This window comes from Phaenicophaeus curvirostris, chromosome 2 (genome assembly GCF_032191515.1).
Source record: "Phaenicophaeus curvirostris isolate KB17595 chromosome 2, BPBGC_Pcur_1.0, whole genome shotgun sequence".
Classification (NCBI taxonomy): Eukaryota; Metazoa; Chordata; class Aves; order Cuculiformes; family Cuculidae; genus Phaenicophaeus; species Phaenicophaeus curvirostris.
This window is the reverse complement of record NC_091393.1, coordinates 35962035-35977072: the sequence shown is the minus strand read 5'-3', so window position 1 is coordinate 35977072 and position 15038 is coordinate 35962035. Positions and strand designations below refer to the sequence as shown.

At 45.4% G+C, this 15038-nt stretch overlaps 1 protein-coding gene across 1 annotated transcript; it reads left to right on the top strand.

Moving 5' to 3' along the window:
* The first annotated feature begins 5035 nt into the window (after nucleotides 1–5035).
* On the top strand, nucleotides 5036–13984 carry PPIL6 (peptidylprolyl isomerase like 6). Its single transcript, XM_069850955.1, has 8 exons — nucleotides 5036–5122; nucleotides 6187–6282; nucleotides 6728–6916; nucleotides 7835–7897; nucleotides 8047–8194; nucleotides 9493–9549; nucleotides 13129–13264; nucleotides 13834–13984. The coding sequence occupies exons 1-8, from the start codon at nucleotides 5036–5038 to the stop codon at nucleotides 13943–13945; spliced, it is 888 nt and encodes a 295-aa protein (XP_069707056.1). The 3' UTR covers nucleotides 13946–13984.
* Nucleotides 13985–15038: the final 1054 nt, after the last annotated feature.

Sequence of the window (15038 nt, the reverse complement as noted above, 5' to 3'; positions counted from 1 at the left end):
CATTTCAAACTGAATGTCTATTCACAGCTGAAAGTCAGGGACATTGAGCCTGGAATTGATCTTGCCAGCTGTTCAGGAAAGAGTTTTGCTTGCATCTCTCTATTTGTAAAATACTTATTTTGCTATCTTAAGTGGTTAGTCATCGCAACCAAGTACATGGTTGGTGTTTGCTAAGACCTGTACTAGTGTGCTGAGATATTTTTTTTAGTCCTTTCCTATTTCACCTTAAATGAAAGTTAATACGGGATCCCTTCCTAATTACTGACCCACTGCCCACGTGAGCAGAGCAACCTGATAGATTTTCTGTCTCCCCACATAATTCCATCTCTGGAGCAGACTGTCTTGCTGACTCTGTAAGTGTCCAGGTCCAGGAGAAGCTGAGTCTGACTTGGGAGTGGCTGGGAGGAGACTGGTTTGCAAAGCAGGTGTGACCTGGAGTCTGGGCAGCAATCACGGCTTCTTCCTGGATACGCTTATCTTCCCATGGTCAGAAGTCCATCTGCAGGCTTTTTCCCAATCCTACTGCTACTGCAGGTTCTTTAAGAGTGGAGAAGGAACAAGTAATGCCATACTTCCCATAGCTAGGATTGCAGGACCTCTTTTTTATCGATTCGTTAGAGGCATTAAAGATCTGCTTCTTGCAGACCTGCAGTCCTGTGAGCTACAACAGTTCCATACACTCCATCCCTTCTCAGATTCTCCATAAAATATGGTGAACAATAAATGGTTTTCTGCAACAGAGGGGCTGCTGTTGATCTCTGGCCCAAGCAATTCTTCCAAATGGAAAAATACCCAGACATATTCTAGGTGAACCAGCATCTCACTGTAGTGTGCTTACTGCCCATTTCTGCTGAATATTTTAATCCTACCCAACTGAGAGTATCTTTGGAATAGCAGGATGCAGAGTTTTGCTTTAGTTAGCAACTCACTACCCTGTCCTGCAATTTTTTCTAACATCTACATCTGTGTCCCACTGTCTGTGCCTTCCTGAAGGGCACCGATTCTTAGGTGTTTGTGAGCCTTCCCTTCAAACCACTGGATCCTCCTTGCCCTTGAAGGTTGCATGCCTTGTGGCTATTACAGCAGTCACCTGAAGAACTTCATGCTGTTGTGGATAGCCCTGTTAGTACATTGCTATCTTAAAAAAATCAGCTTATTCCTTTAGCTTTGCTTTCTGTTTCTTGAAAAAGAAACTCATTTTCTGACTTCCACCTGGAAGACTAAGTGTATAGAGGTCTTCCTTCTTTCTGCCCTTCATCCCCTGGCAGAAGAAGACCTCCTGTGAAGTCCCCTGTTGTTTGCTTTGACTGCGGCCTGACCCAACACCTCTATTTCCCCCCATACTGTCTCCCAGAAATCCTTGTGGCAGCCCGAGGGTTTGGTGTGAAACAGCAGTGGTGGCCTTCCCACCAGTTGAAACAACGTGCTGTTGGGGTTCAGCAGCTTCAGCAGTCAGGATGTGCAGTGCTTCCTCACCAGGTATTTGCTGTGAAGCTTTTGGCGTTTGTGTCTTCAATGAGCACAGCACGATTCTTTCTTTACATAGTTTTCAGCAGGGCGACGCTGTAGCCATTTGACTCACCCTTCACTGGGTGACTCCCACCAGCTCTCCTGTCAGAGAATCCCTCTCAAATGTTGTGTTTATTTAATCCAATCTGCCTTTCTGTTCTCTTTTTCAGCCTCTTTCCGATGCTATCTTGGGCTCAAAGGAACTGAAAGAGCTTCAGCTGCAGCAGGTGGAGAGGTTTGGAGCGAGGAAACCTTCTGACAATCCCACAGAAGCAAAACTCTCAGGTCTCATGTCAAGCCACGCAGGCACATTTCAAAGGACTTCATGCTTCCAAGAGTATTCGCTGTCACGCTTTTGAAAGGGTTTCAGTATCATTGTTTAAATATGCTGGATAACTTGTGCTTTCCATACTTTTTCATGGTACTCCTCACTCTCTCCAGCCCCAAAGCGGCACGGCATGTCTGCTACAGCTGGTGGAGCATGGTGGTACAAGCAAACTCCCACCTCACCCTTAACACCAGCAAAACATTCATGTTCATCTAAGAAATGTGAATAAGCTTGCAGAACAACATCATATTGTCATAAACAAGTAGCAGAATGAGGCTGGAATGAATAATAATCATTCCGTTTAAGATTTTGGCATATATAATTTTGACAACCGGCAACCCATTCGATCGATTTTAATGTACCTGAGCTATAAAGTGATGTGAAAAGAAGGGGAGAAATACAATTCAGAATAAGTAGAGACGGCAAGTAACTAGTGGCTCTTGGCTTGCTCTTTTTTTTTTTTTTCTTAGAAGTCCATGATAAATTTGCAGAACCCAGTCCTGTACAGCAGTGATATTACCAGCTTGTTGGCTAATAATATTATGCTTGTTTGGTTGATTATTGACTCCAACTGTTAGTTAGAATCACCAGGTTGGAAAGACCTCTTGGATCATCGAGTCCAACCACTAGTTGACTATTAGCAGCACGTTTATAGTTAACTCCCTTTCATTCCCACAACATCAGTAAGAATTTCCATGCCTAGAAATTATCAGTTAAAAAAACCCAAACCAACAACCAGCTAAATAATTTTGTTTAAAAAAAAAAACAAACGATAACAGGAGCCAGTGACATGTGTGAGTGGAATTAAATTTCAGGAACAGAATTTGTGTGCAAATTTAAGCACATTACGAAATGCAGACATCAATCTGTTGTTTTGAAAATAATAAGCAGTGGATTGCTCTGGCTTTAATACTCCTGTTTTGTAATAAAAAAGGAGGAAAGAGACATTTTAAAAGGTCAGATAAACATCACTTTTGTTAATCTGTCTCAAGGTAAAAATATGGATGTAGAGAAAAACAGGTAGCAAAGAGAATATTTCCTGAAGCATTCCTGATTTTATATTTGACTCTGAGTATGCTGCTTCTCTTCTTGACTTTACAGAAGGCTGCTATAGGCTTTTATTTGGCTATAGCAGAAGCCATACGGTCTGGCTATTAAAATTAGGTTCTGCTCGTCGCAGCCTGCAGAGGCTCCAGCAGTTGTGCTGGCCCTTGGGAGGAGGAAGCAAAGGCCTTTTCTTCGCATCTCTCAGTCGCAGCCTACAAAATGGAGCTGCAGTTGCACACGCTTCTTGCTGCGTTTTGCTCCAGTGACACCTTGGCTTGTCTGTTCCCAGCCCCCTCCGCAGTGTGTAAATTAAAACTGCCTGGTCTACCACGGGATTTTCAAATGTTCCCTTGTCCAAACTGTTTCATCTCCCTCAACTTTCTGCTTTTTTTTTTTTTTCAGCAGGATAACAAAATAAAATAAAATGAGAACACCTTGTGCATGGACCTTTCGGGCAAGGGAGCAGCCATGGTAGCTAAACCTTCAGAATCTGATCGTCTTCATGGTATCTGATGACATAAGGATGGAGCTCTTTAAATCCAACATTGCTGCAAATCCCAACAAAACAGCTACAGTAAGCGTGACCCTGATGAACCACTGTAAGAACTCAAAACTGAGCCACACAGACCAGAGAAACGTCAGGGTTTTGTGGGGAAGCCTTACTGCGACCTGCGATTTCTTTCTCAATCTGATTTTTTTTTTTTACAGGCATGGGTAGTTCAGAAACAAGTAGCTGAGAGGCTGTAAGGCTTTTTGGTTCCAACTCTGTGATTATGTATAAATTTAACACTTCATAAAACCATTTAGACATACAACTGAAAAAAAAGAGCATTGTTATTGAGAAATAACCATAATTTTTATTGTATTTAACATAGGTTGGTTCTAAAGAACATATTTTCCACATGGAAATCACAACTGTCTCACCTGCAATAGGATTTGGACATGCTAAGGATGTGTTTTTCCTGGGGATGTGATGATTGTTGTGTTGCTCCGTGACGTCAAGAAAAATTATGCAAATTTTTGATGTGACATACAATTCAGTCTTGTCATTTCTAATACCCACGTCTCCAAAAATTCACCTTGGTCAGAGATGAAAAGTGACCTGACCCAGCTGTGCTGACAGAAGCCTTTGCTGAACCTACAGCTGTCCCACAAACCCGCTTCCGTACGTGCTGTGTTAGCCGAAGGGGAACAAAGCTCCCGCAGCAGCACAAAACTTGGCTGCAGGAGCCGCGACCCCTCTGGAACCTCCCTGTCAATGTTCTGCACCGCTCTGCCTGAGCTGCCTGTGGGAGTGATGCCTCAGCAGCACCCAGTGAATGCGGCTGTGGGCAGGTGCTCCCCCATCAAAAGGAGACACGTGCTTTACACAGGGTATAATTAAGCTGCAAATCTCACTGACATGGGATTTTGTGGGTGCCAGGTTTTTACATTTGTCTGAAAAGCAAAGAAATTTGTGTGAATAAAAGCCACGAATGGGGATTAAACACAAAGGTACTGGGAAATCCTTGAGCAGAGCCTCACCAGAGGCTGGGAGAGTACTGGGGGAGCGCTGCTCTCATGTCTGCTATTCTTACTGCTTTTCGCAGGGCATCAGTGATTAGCCTCTGTTAGCAACAGGGGACCAGAAAAGAGGGAATGGCCTCAAGCTGCACCAGGGGAGGTTCAGCCTGGACATCAGGAAAAAATATTTCACAGAAATGGTCACTGGGCACTGGCAGAGGCTGCCCAGGGAGGTGGTTGAGTCACCTTCCCTGGAGGTGTTTAAAAGACGGGTGGACGAGGTGCTGAGGGCCATGGTTTAGTGACTGATGGGAACGGTTGGACTTGATGATCCAGTGGGTCCTTTCCAAAACTAGTGATTCTATGATTCATCCTTTCTTTTAAATAATCCTGTACAGATGCCATCCATCACACGCTCTGGAAAGAGCTAGTTTCATACCTCTGCTCTGCCACATGCTTTCTATATAAACTTGTTTTCTTTCCTTCAGGGAAACAGAAAGATCAGAGCATTTCCCACTCTTTCCCCAGCTTGAGATCTGCTTTTGTTGGCTTGGGAAGGGCTTAGAAATAGGGGGGGGCGTTTGTGTCCAGTGTTGCCACGGAACCGGGCTTTGTTGACAGACTCGGGCTCATGGTAGCCAGGGTGCCATGGGCCCGCGGCAGGCCCCGGTGGCGTTGGCAGTGGTGGGGCTGCTCCAGGACCCAGCTTTCCACGTAGCCAAGTGCACAGCAGAGGTAACGACCCCCAGGCTGCAACCCCAGCACCGGGTTGGGAGTGGTGGGGAGTGGTGTGGGCTGGAAGTAAATCAGCAGAGGAACGCCTGTGCCTGGCGGCTGCTTGTAGGAAAAAAACATTGTGAATCTTGTGTTTCTGCCCTTCTTCGATGCTGCCGGGCACAGGCACCAAGGCTTTATGGGCTCCCGGGTCAGTGCTGCTCAGGGCTGACTGGGGGTCTCCGTGACAGCTTCCTCACCTCCTCATTTCTACACCTCCACTGAGTTTTATAGCTGTGCAATGCTGTGTAAGATGTCACGCACATTGCAGCCCAGCCCAACTTGCTCAGCACCTAACGACAAGCCCCTTAATGCAGCTCCGTGGGAGCAAATGAGACAGCAGAAAGCTGCAAACCTCACAGGTTTTCACAGACATGAGAAGATAGACCCGCTGTGGGGAGAACAATGCTGACCTCCCTGCCCTCCCTGCCTGTAAGAGTTTATCTGCCAGGCTTGTTCCCCAGCAATATTTACAGCTGACAAAGCTCTGCCGTCCATCAGCAGCCCTAAGCACAAGCCAAGCCGATAGCAGCAGGCTGTATGCGCCTCTTGGCTTTCTTCCTTTTTGTATTTCCCAGCCACGGTTGCAAGCATAGTAACAGGGACCATGCACTGAACAAAAAGTTTCTTCTTTTCTTTACTCTTACTAAGGCCAGATGAGCTGGCTTTAAGCCTCAGCTTCTTGCACCTGTGTGCAACAGCCCATGTGGAGATGAGGCTGAACCCACGGACAGAAACGTCCCCCATCTAAATGGCAGCGTATTTGTGAAATAGCAGCAATAATAGTTGTGAAAGAGCCCTTGTGAAAGACACCCACTCCATCCTCAAACAGGGATTTAGAGTGATTTGTGTGTACTTCTGCAAGTGTCAGGAGTTACACTAAAGACACGAGGAGTGCAGAGCAATAACTGGATGAGAGCATGACTTAGACTGTAGTTCACAAGGGAAACAGAAGCTGTGATTGGGGCGGGGGGAGGTATTAAACTGCTTCTAAGCAAATCTTTTTCCTTATCTTGAAAATCTAGGCTCTGAAGCTGAAGTTTCCAAAGAAGTTCACAGATCCTGTAATACAGCCTTTAGTAGAATTTGCATGGCATGAATATTTACAGGAGAAAAAGCAGGTAACTCTCATTTCATCAGGCTGTTTTGGACACACATCATCTCCCCTGTAGCCTCTCCCAGTCTGATTCCATCTGCAAAGTGACCTTTTCCACCCTTCCTTAATTAATGTCCTCAGAGACCCTTAAGGCAGGCTGGGGCTCTCCAGGTGCTTTTCCTGTTCAGCCTGAGCTGCCCCCAACATGACGCCCAGGTGACTGTTATCACAATGATGTCCTGTAGCAGTGGGACCCAGATCATTAGGTCACATAGCTGGGTGCAGTATCAGCTCACCTCACAGAAATCTGCTGCCCAATCCCTTCCAATTGGTGGGATTTGTGGTTTTAAAAATAGGAAAGGCATAAAACCACCACAGGCCACTTCAGCTGCAGTGGATTATTACTGATTGTTTCTTCACTAAGTGCGTAATTAATTCTGGAGGCCCTATGTTGTCCCTTTGAAATGCAGGAACTGAGGGGTGAGGTCTGGGCATATGCCTCTTCGGTGATGTGCTTCATTGATGACCAGCTGCTGGGGGACGAGAAGGAGCTGCTCAAATGGTCTTACCATGAGTGGGACTATCGTGACTTTAAACCCAAGGCACTTTACCAAGCAATTGCTGAGGATTTCTACACCAAATATCTGAAAAACAGACAGGCAAGTAGCACGGTTTTTACAAGAAGAGTATGAGGTCTGTAAGCTGCTGGAGGGTTGTCTGATAAAAGGGCAGATATCACGAGGAGGAGAGAGAACGAGAACAGCAGTAGCAGCTTCTTAGGTTTGTGCCCTGTGACAGCAGCACTGGAGCAGCTGGTAGGGACCATCCCCTGCTGAGGACGAGAACAGTAGAGCCTCCATGCCTCTTGCCAGCCTGGAAGGGGCAAGCAATAACCTGGATGCCTAACACGTATTAGCTGCTTCAGGGATGAACAGTCTGACAAAAGCACTCTGCTGACTGTGCTGTGACCACGTGCTCCAAAATTCCAAACTGCGCAGCCCTTGGCTACCAAAATTCTTGGATCCCTTATTCTTGAGCACCGAAAGCCCAAATGTCAAATCTCTCCTTTCCCAGCCAAGACCTCCTGAAACACCGCAGTGTTGCGAGGTGCAATGCGGCCAGCGCTGACACGGTATTGAGAGGAGAGGAAAATAAAATGTCCTACCGAAATGAATACCGCAGAAGACACAGTACTGATGGCAGATCTGAGGCTGGCTGGGAAGAGAGAGAAATGTCCACCTTGGTGGGATGGCTGGTATTCCTGTGGATTCATTTATTCCTGCCTGTATTATATGGGCTGCAAAAAGCATGTAAGTGCAAGGTGAAGTAGCAGGCCCTGCCCAGTTGCTTTTAACACACAGCTAGGATTATTTCTGCCCAGAACGATGTGAAACATCCTCTACTTTTTTTTTTGTTTATTTAAACAAAACAGTAGGAATGCTGTTTTGCCTTGACAATCCCATGGACATCTGAGTCCGTTCATGCCAGGCAGCTGGACCCTGGCCAGCGTTAGGAAGCGAGTGCAGCGTGGAGAGCTGGCCTTTCCCTTACTGCATTTGTTTTTCTTCTTTAAACAGCACGTGTTTGTGTTCCTGGAGATAGCCATTGAGGAACAGCCCATCGGAAGGCTGCTTTTGGAGGTATGTTACAGAGGAGAAAAGCAAAAGTGATGAACAAATCTACCCAGCACGGTGGTTTCAGCTGCCAAAGGAGGGGGGCATCAAGTCTGGCCAGTGGACATCAGCTAGGAATTTCATGTATGTTTTCCTCTCTGACTTTCCTTCGGCAGCTCTTTTCGGATGCATGTCCCAGGACCTGTGAGAATTTCCGTGCCCTATGTGCTGGAGGAACAAAGTCTTCCCGTGATGGCCGAGAGCTCACCTACAAAAACTCCCTTTTTCATCGCATTGTGAAAAATGGGTGGATCCAAGGAGGAGGTGTGTTTCCAGGTGTCCTGAGTAAATCTGAGTTACAGCACAAGGGGGATGGGATAATTTGCAAGGGTCACAGTCTTCATTTGTGGAGTTGTTAACAACTTCAGAACAAAGCCAATCTCTTAATTTTATATATATATATATAAAAACAGAAAACATTTTCTCTTTTAGCTATAACACTTTCTAAACATACGAAAAGTTTCGATAATCTGCTCTTTTGATTATCTAAGACCTTATCAAAAGAATTTAGGAAACTAAATTAAAACATTAAAACTCTTTTTCGTTAAGTTCTTTGGTAATTAGGAAACTAATTTGAAACATGAAAACACTAACAATATCCATAGGAAAACACATTACTTATTTTATAGTGACATTAACTGAGAGGCATTTAGCCAAGTGTCAGAGCCCTTCCAAACATGCTGGTGGGTTGAATTCCAGTGCTATGCCTGGAGTCTGGCACTGACAAAAGTGGTACCAGAGATAGTCAGTCACGCAGCTTGCCTGACATCCTCAGCCAAGATAATTAGGTGTATCAAAAGCCATATCCTTCATTAACCCCTTTTTGTCTAAGATCCATCTTACTGATCTATCTCTCTTACCTGACTTAAAAATCCACTTTAAGTTTACATTTTGAAGCTACATGTCATACTTTCCATGAATAACTATGCAGCTGTCTATGTAGTCCATAAAAGCAACCTAAAATTACAAGCTTGCTACTGTAGAGGACTAACCATAACCTGACTGGTATAAGACAATGTCTAAATAAAGTAACAAAATCAGACTTAAAAAAAAAACCAAAACCACAAGAAAAATAGATGCATCAGGTTTCTTTAATGCCTTACTCATCAGAAATCTGGTTCAATAGGAATCTCTTATCAAATCTCTTTTCTTAAACAAGTTAGTGGTCTTAACTCACCATAATATCACAGCTGCATTTTCATCCTTCCTTCTTCTAACCCTACTCCCTCTGACACGCATTCTTCTCCAGGACACCCCTTCCTCAGCTGGACACTCCCACTGCAGGAGCTCTCCTAGCAGGAGATGCTGGACCTTCTCAGAGCGGCAGCGATTAGATGTGCCACGTGAAAGAGTTGTCTGTAGAGAGACTGCCTCTTGGGACACACACAGAACTTTTCCCAAGGGTCTGGTAAAATGTCAGTAGTCAGAGAGATGGATGCAGCTATTCCCTCAAGCTTATGCACTACCCATGTTTGTGACCTTGGCTGAGCTGCTCTCTGACATCCCCCAATAATGCCTGAGATAAATCTAGTCTCTGATGATCACTTTTATCTACCCTGCAGACATCATAACTGGAAAGGGAGATGGAGGAGAGTCAATTTATGGCCCCACCTTTGAAGGTATGGTTTCTCAGCTATCTTACTGCACAGACGGCAAATTTCTGCAGAAATCAAATTGTTTACCTGACCTTATTCGCAGAAAAACCTGTGGATTTCCTTTCATCTCCCTAAAGCAAAAGGACTTGCTTTTCAGTCAGTTATTATCTGAATGCATTAGCACAAGCACACTGCTTTGTCAAGGTCACTTCCTCGTGTGTAACCTTGCCCCCATCCTCTGCTGTCCCCTGCTCGAGGCTCTGCTTCACCAGCCCTTTCTCCCTGCCTAAATGGGGGTTGATTGTTACCCACTCTTCCCTCTTCATAGAATCACCAGGTTGGAAGAAACCCACCAGATCATCGAGTCCAACCATTCCCACCAATTTCTAAACCATGCCCCTCAGTACCTCATCCACCCATGCCTTAAACGCCTCCAGGGAAGGTGAATCAACCACCTCCCTGGGCAGCCTGTTCCAGTGCCCAATGACCCTTTCTGTGAAATACTTTTTCCTAATGTCAAGCCTGAACCTCCCCTGGCAGAGCTTGAGGCCATTCCCTCTTGTCCTGTCCCCCGTCACTTGGGAGAAGAGGCCAGCACCCTCCTCTCTACAACCTCCTTTCAGGTAGTTGTAGAGAGCAATGAGGTCTCCCCTCAGCTTCCTCTTCCCCAGGCTTCAAACAGTGAATACTCACCTTGTGGATAAGACCTTAGAAATGTAGAAGCGGACTAGCTACAGACCTCCAGGCACCCAACACCACTTCTTTAAACACATTCCGAGTAAGGGAAGTCAATCAGCTTTCTAAATTTCCTGGACATCAGGCAGCTTTTCAGGTTTGCGGACACCACAGGTATCATTGCCAGCGGCTACGTGACTCTGCTGATGTACGGGGAGCTACTTCTCAACCTCACATAAAATTGTGCAAGTTGAGAAATGACAAACACAAGCTAAGTTTAACCAAAAATGTTCCCCCATACTGGTATAAAGTACTAAAATGTAAAGGAAAGAGAACATTATAACTTGCAATATTTAAGAAAAACAACCCCTATAATTGACACAGACATTTGGGATCTTGTGTTTAGATTAAATTCTACACATAAAGACATTTTATGACAGTTAAAGCACTTTTGAAAGTGATTTATATTTCCTTATATAAAAGCTTTTTCACTGCCAATGGTGCAAGTGCTGTGACATTCAAGAAGGCTGGGCAGCAGCCAACAGTGACATCATAAGTGCCAAGTGCAGGTGAAAACTTTCTTTCTCAAGGTGCTGAAGAGCCTGCTCCTGAGAAGTAGCTCTCACCTTGAGGACCTGGGATAGATAAAGTAAAACACAGCCCAAGGGAGGCTGCTGGCCCACTGCCCAGCCGAGTTGCAGCACTGGCAGGCAAGAAAACTGCTGGAAGTGGAAGCCTGGCATGGGGGATTTAAGGCAGTAAATGCTATGACCTGTCTAAAGAGTGCAGGAAGGAGTAAAAGTGACTTCTTCAGTGCTGGAACTCCTGAAATAGCAGCAGCATGCCTAGACTCTCAGGACACACACATCTCAGAAAGAATACAAGTTCGTTTGGGAAACGGCAGGACTGGCTGTGAAATTGTTTTTAAGGTGGACATCATTGAGGATTGAAAAGTTTGTGAGTCCTCTTTTCCAGCGATGCTACTCAACAGATCTGTGCTGGTGCACACCTTGCACCCTTCACAGTCTCAGGTAGAAATCGTCTGCAGAAGAAAATCAGTTTGAGCGAGTGTAGGCACTTCCTCATACAGGAGAGCTACGGGTTGACGTGCACTGCCCAGGCTGCAGCACAAAGCCCCAGCACACTGCATTTTGCTCCCAGCTCCATCCTCCTCCTCCAGGTAGAGCTTGTGCTTTCCCTGTGCTGGGAAAGAAGCTGTCACATCACGTGCGAAGGTGACAATGCATCAAAAACCGCTTAAGTAATTTTAAGAGGAATTCAATTTGGAATCTGTCAACCCTGAAAGTGTTCCTGGAAGAATTTTATTACCCATATTGCACATACTCCACATGTTGATATATTAAAGGAGAAGATTGCTAATTCTTCCCCTCCCCCTTTTTAATTAAAAGTGCCTTTTCATCCTTGAGAAAGGTGTTCAATCGGGTACACCTTTCTATTTTAAGGCCTAGATTGCTTTAACAGTACTTTCCACCAAACTATTTTACACTGAGGACAGAGGACAAATATCTTTGACAACTGAGAAGTGTGAGAGATGCCTCTGTCAGGCAGTAATATTCTGCAAGATGCCACGCTTATTCTGGGCACTGCTACACCTGCTGAAATTAATGGGAAGCAACCGCAATTTACTGTTACGAGCGAAAAGTACTGAAGTAATTACAGAGAATCACTCGGTCTGGAGCACCGTGCTGCAGGACAAAGCGGTCTACTCCAAAATCAGTCTGCTGAAGTCATTTTGCAAACCACAAGGCAGCAGTCAGGGAGTAACTGTTCAGTTAAAATTTAATTACCATTTTTATGAATCAGTTTCTGAGAAGGGCACTCCAACAGGGTAAAAAGAATCATTAAAAAAAAAAGTCAGAGAACAATAAAATGTAAACATTTCTGCAGTTTCCTCCAAGCTTGTTGAGAGCTCAGTGGGGCTTTTGGCTGCTCAGTGTGATCAGGCCAGAGATGAGCAATGGAGGGGGCCAGGATCAGTTCACCTCCTGCTCCCCACCTTGTAGCCAGGCTCCTCTCCACGGAGGTGAAGGAATCAATTCATTGCCATCATCCCCTAAATGCAAGCACACCTTAGGTCTGTCCTTTCCCAGTCAACCCTCTTGAGAGCTATTTATTTTCTCCCTCATCATTCCTTCCTCAGCTGGCATGGAGTATCCTCTTCACCTCCTCATGGCTCTCACTTGCTCTTGCCTTGCATCTCCCATTACCTGCCTCCTCTCCCAGCTTGAAACAAAGCTTCCACTCTGGAGCACCCTGCCCTTGTTATCTAAATATCTGCTTTCCATTTCTTGAGCTCCATCATTTTATTTGGCTAAAGAAGTCTCCTGCTCACCTTTGCCGGGAGCAGCCAGGCATCCCACCCCAGCCAGACATGTCCTGCCCTTGCAGCTCTGCCTCTGCTCACAGAGAATTTTTACTGCAGGCAGTGGCAAGAGTGGAGGCAGAGCAGAGGCTGTGCTTGGAACATCCACTCTGCTTCCCACCTTCCGCACCCATACAGTCGGAATAACAGTAGCCTTGGGGAAATGCCATTCTAAACACCTCGGCTCCTGCAGCGAGAGGCATTATAGACTCACAATGGGAAGCCAGAGGCCTCGTTGCTGTAGCTCTGACATTCACAAATACCTAGAATGGGGTTTTTTTAATGGATATTTTTATCATTAGCTTCTTTAGTGGCTTAAGCACTAGACAGTAGTGGGAAACTTTTTCTAGGAAGGACGTTGATTCAAATCAGACTTCACTTGCATGAGAGTGGATGAGACCTCTGAGGGAAAAGGAGACTGGAAAAGAAGAGAAGGAAAGGAGGAAAGGGAAGCTTGTGGGAGCTGGCAAAAGGGAGGGGTACAGTGAATAGCAGCAAAGGGAGGAACACAACTGCTGCCTTTCATCCTCAAACTCTTTCCCTAGACGAAAGCTTCTCTGTCCATCACAAGGGAAGAGGAGTCCTCGGGATGGCCAACAAGGGCCGCCACAGCAACGGCTCACAGTTCTACATCACTCTCCAGCCAGCTCCCTACCTGGACAAAAAATATGTGGCTTTTGGGTAGGTATGCACAAGCTTGATGCCACTGCAGTGTGTGGAGGTTGTCCTGGCCCTGCAGGCATTGCTGCCTGGGAGGAAGCACCCATGAAATCCCTACAGCAGCTGGGGGATGCCCTCACAGGTGCCTCTGGCCAGAGGAAGGATGGATAAGTCAAATTTGAAGTAGCAAATGATAACCATCCCTCATCTCTCTGCCCTGGCCTGGCTTGCTCAAGCTCGAAAACCCTAGGGCAAAGCTAAGGTAGCTGCCAGGGACCAAGCTCAGGAGCAAGGCTGCAAACCCCTGGGTGCATAGATCAGTGCCAGCTGAAGGTGAGCCCTGATAGACAGGGGGTGCTCTTATGATCTGAAAGAAATTCTTTTAGCAAATGCGTGCTGTGAGTTTGTTCTCAGTATGTTAATCTATAGGGCTGGCATAAGAGAGTAAAATATGTATACAGAATCATAGAATCACTAGGTTGGAAAAGACCCACTGGATTATCGAGTCCAACCATTCCTATATTACCACAGAGCTGAGGAGCTGGCTCCAGAGAGAGACAGATCATATGTGCACTTTCTCCCTCCCGCAGGCAACTGATTGAGGGTACGGAAGTCCTACAGAGATTGGAAGCAGTGCCTACGTATAACGAAAGGCCTACGGTAGCCTGCAAGATTACTAACTGTGGAACTTTTGATCCATGATGGCCAGCTGATTTTCCTGCCTGCTGTATGGTAGTGCAGTTATTTTCCACTCAGCTTTTTACAGATGTTGATGGCTTTCACTTACGGCAAAAATAAAAACATTTCTTGCACATGTGAAGAAGCTTGGAAGAGTTCTTTTGGCTTACAAAAATATTCATAATCTGTTAAAAAGCACTCTCTACAGGAGTGTAGAAAAAGACTTGTGAACATCTCAGTGCCAGTCTACAATTTATAGGAAATTGTGCTAATATGCTCATATATTGACAAGCAGATATGATAAAATGCACGTATGGCTGAGGCACGGGTGGACAGATGGATATACACCCAGAGGAATAAAGCTAACAGTTCCTGGCTGAATTCTGCTTCTACCACAACCCTCACAGCATAACTGCCCTGCCAGGTTTGCCCCATATAGCTCAGATGTATTCTGCATGTGGTAACTCAGACATCCCAGAGGAAAGGAGGAAAAAATTGTTTGCAGGGCTGCAGTGTCCCCGAATTCCATACATCTGATCCAGCACTGACTACTATAAACTAAAAGTAATGCCCTGGAAATCAGGTTGACCTGCATTGTGCCATAACCAAGAAATGGTAGAACAGGCATAAGCTTTAAGTAATTATTTTTGGCAGATGGTCTCAAATAACAAAAATGCAACTATTGCTACCAAAACAGAGAAGAATATTGTTTATAAAGTTACTGCAAAACAGGAAAGTTCAAGGTTACTTGTGGATGCAAATACATAACACACAATGATTTCTAGTGTCGGTGGTTTCTCACATTTCTGCTGTACAGTGCAGAGCTTGGGCACAAATGACTTCAGCAGAGGATGGCAGGGAAATATTAAAAGAAGAAGTGTGGAAAATCAAAATGCAGTGGGGAAAGAAAGGCCACAACCAACGTGCGTTGGAAGTTCAAATGAAAGAACATTCCTTTGTCGGGACTGGATGCAAATAAGAGGCTAAAGCAGCTCTGCTGTGCTAGGGCTACAGGGACACCGTTGGCACACAAAGCCCGACACAAAAAATCCCCTAGACTAACCCTACAGCTTGGGAACCAAGAGTGGGAGGAGAGTGACGAAGAGATGGTGATAGA

Bases quoted from the DNA above. Each gene is read 5' to 3' on its own strand.
- PPIL6 (XM_069850955.1), top strand. From the start codon at position 5,036: ATGGGCCCGCGGCAGGCCCCGGTGGCGTTGGCAGTGGTGGGGCTGCTC. The intron at 9,550-13,128 runs GTATGGTTTCTC...CTCTTTCCCTAG, and splicing joins TTATGGCCCCACCTTTGAAG to ACGAAAGCTTCTCTGTCCAT. The intron at 13,265-13,833 runs GTAGGTATGCAC...TCCCTCCCGCAG, and splicing joins AAAAAATATGTGGCTTTTGG to GCAACTGATTGAGGGTACGG.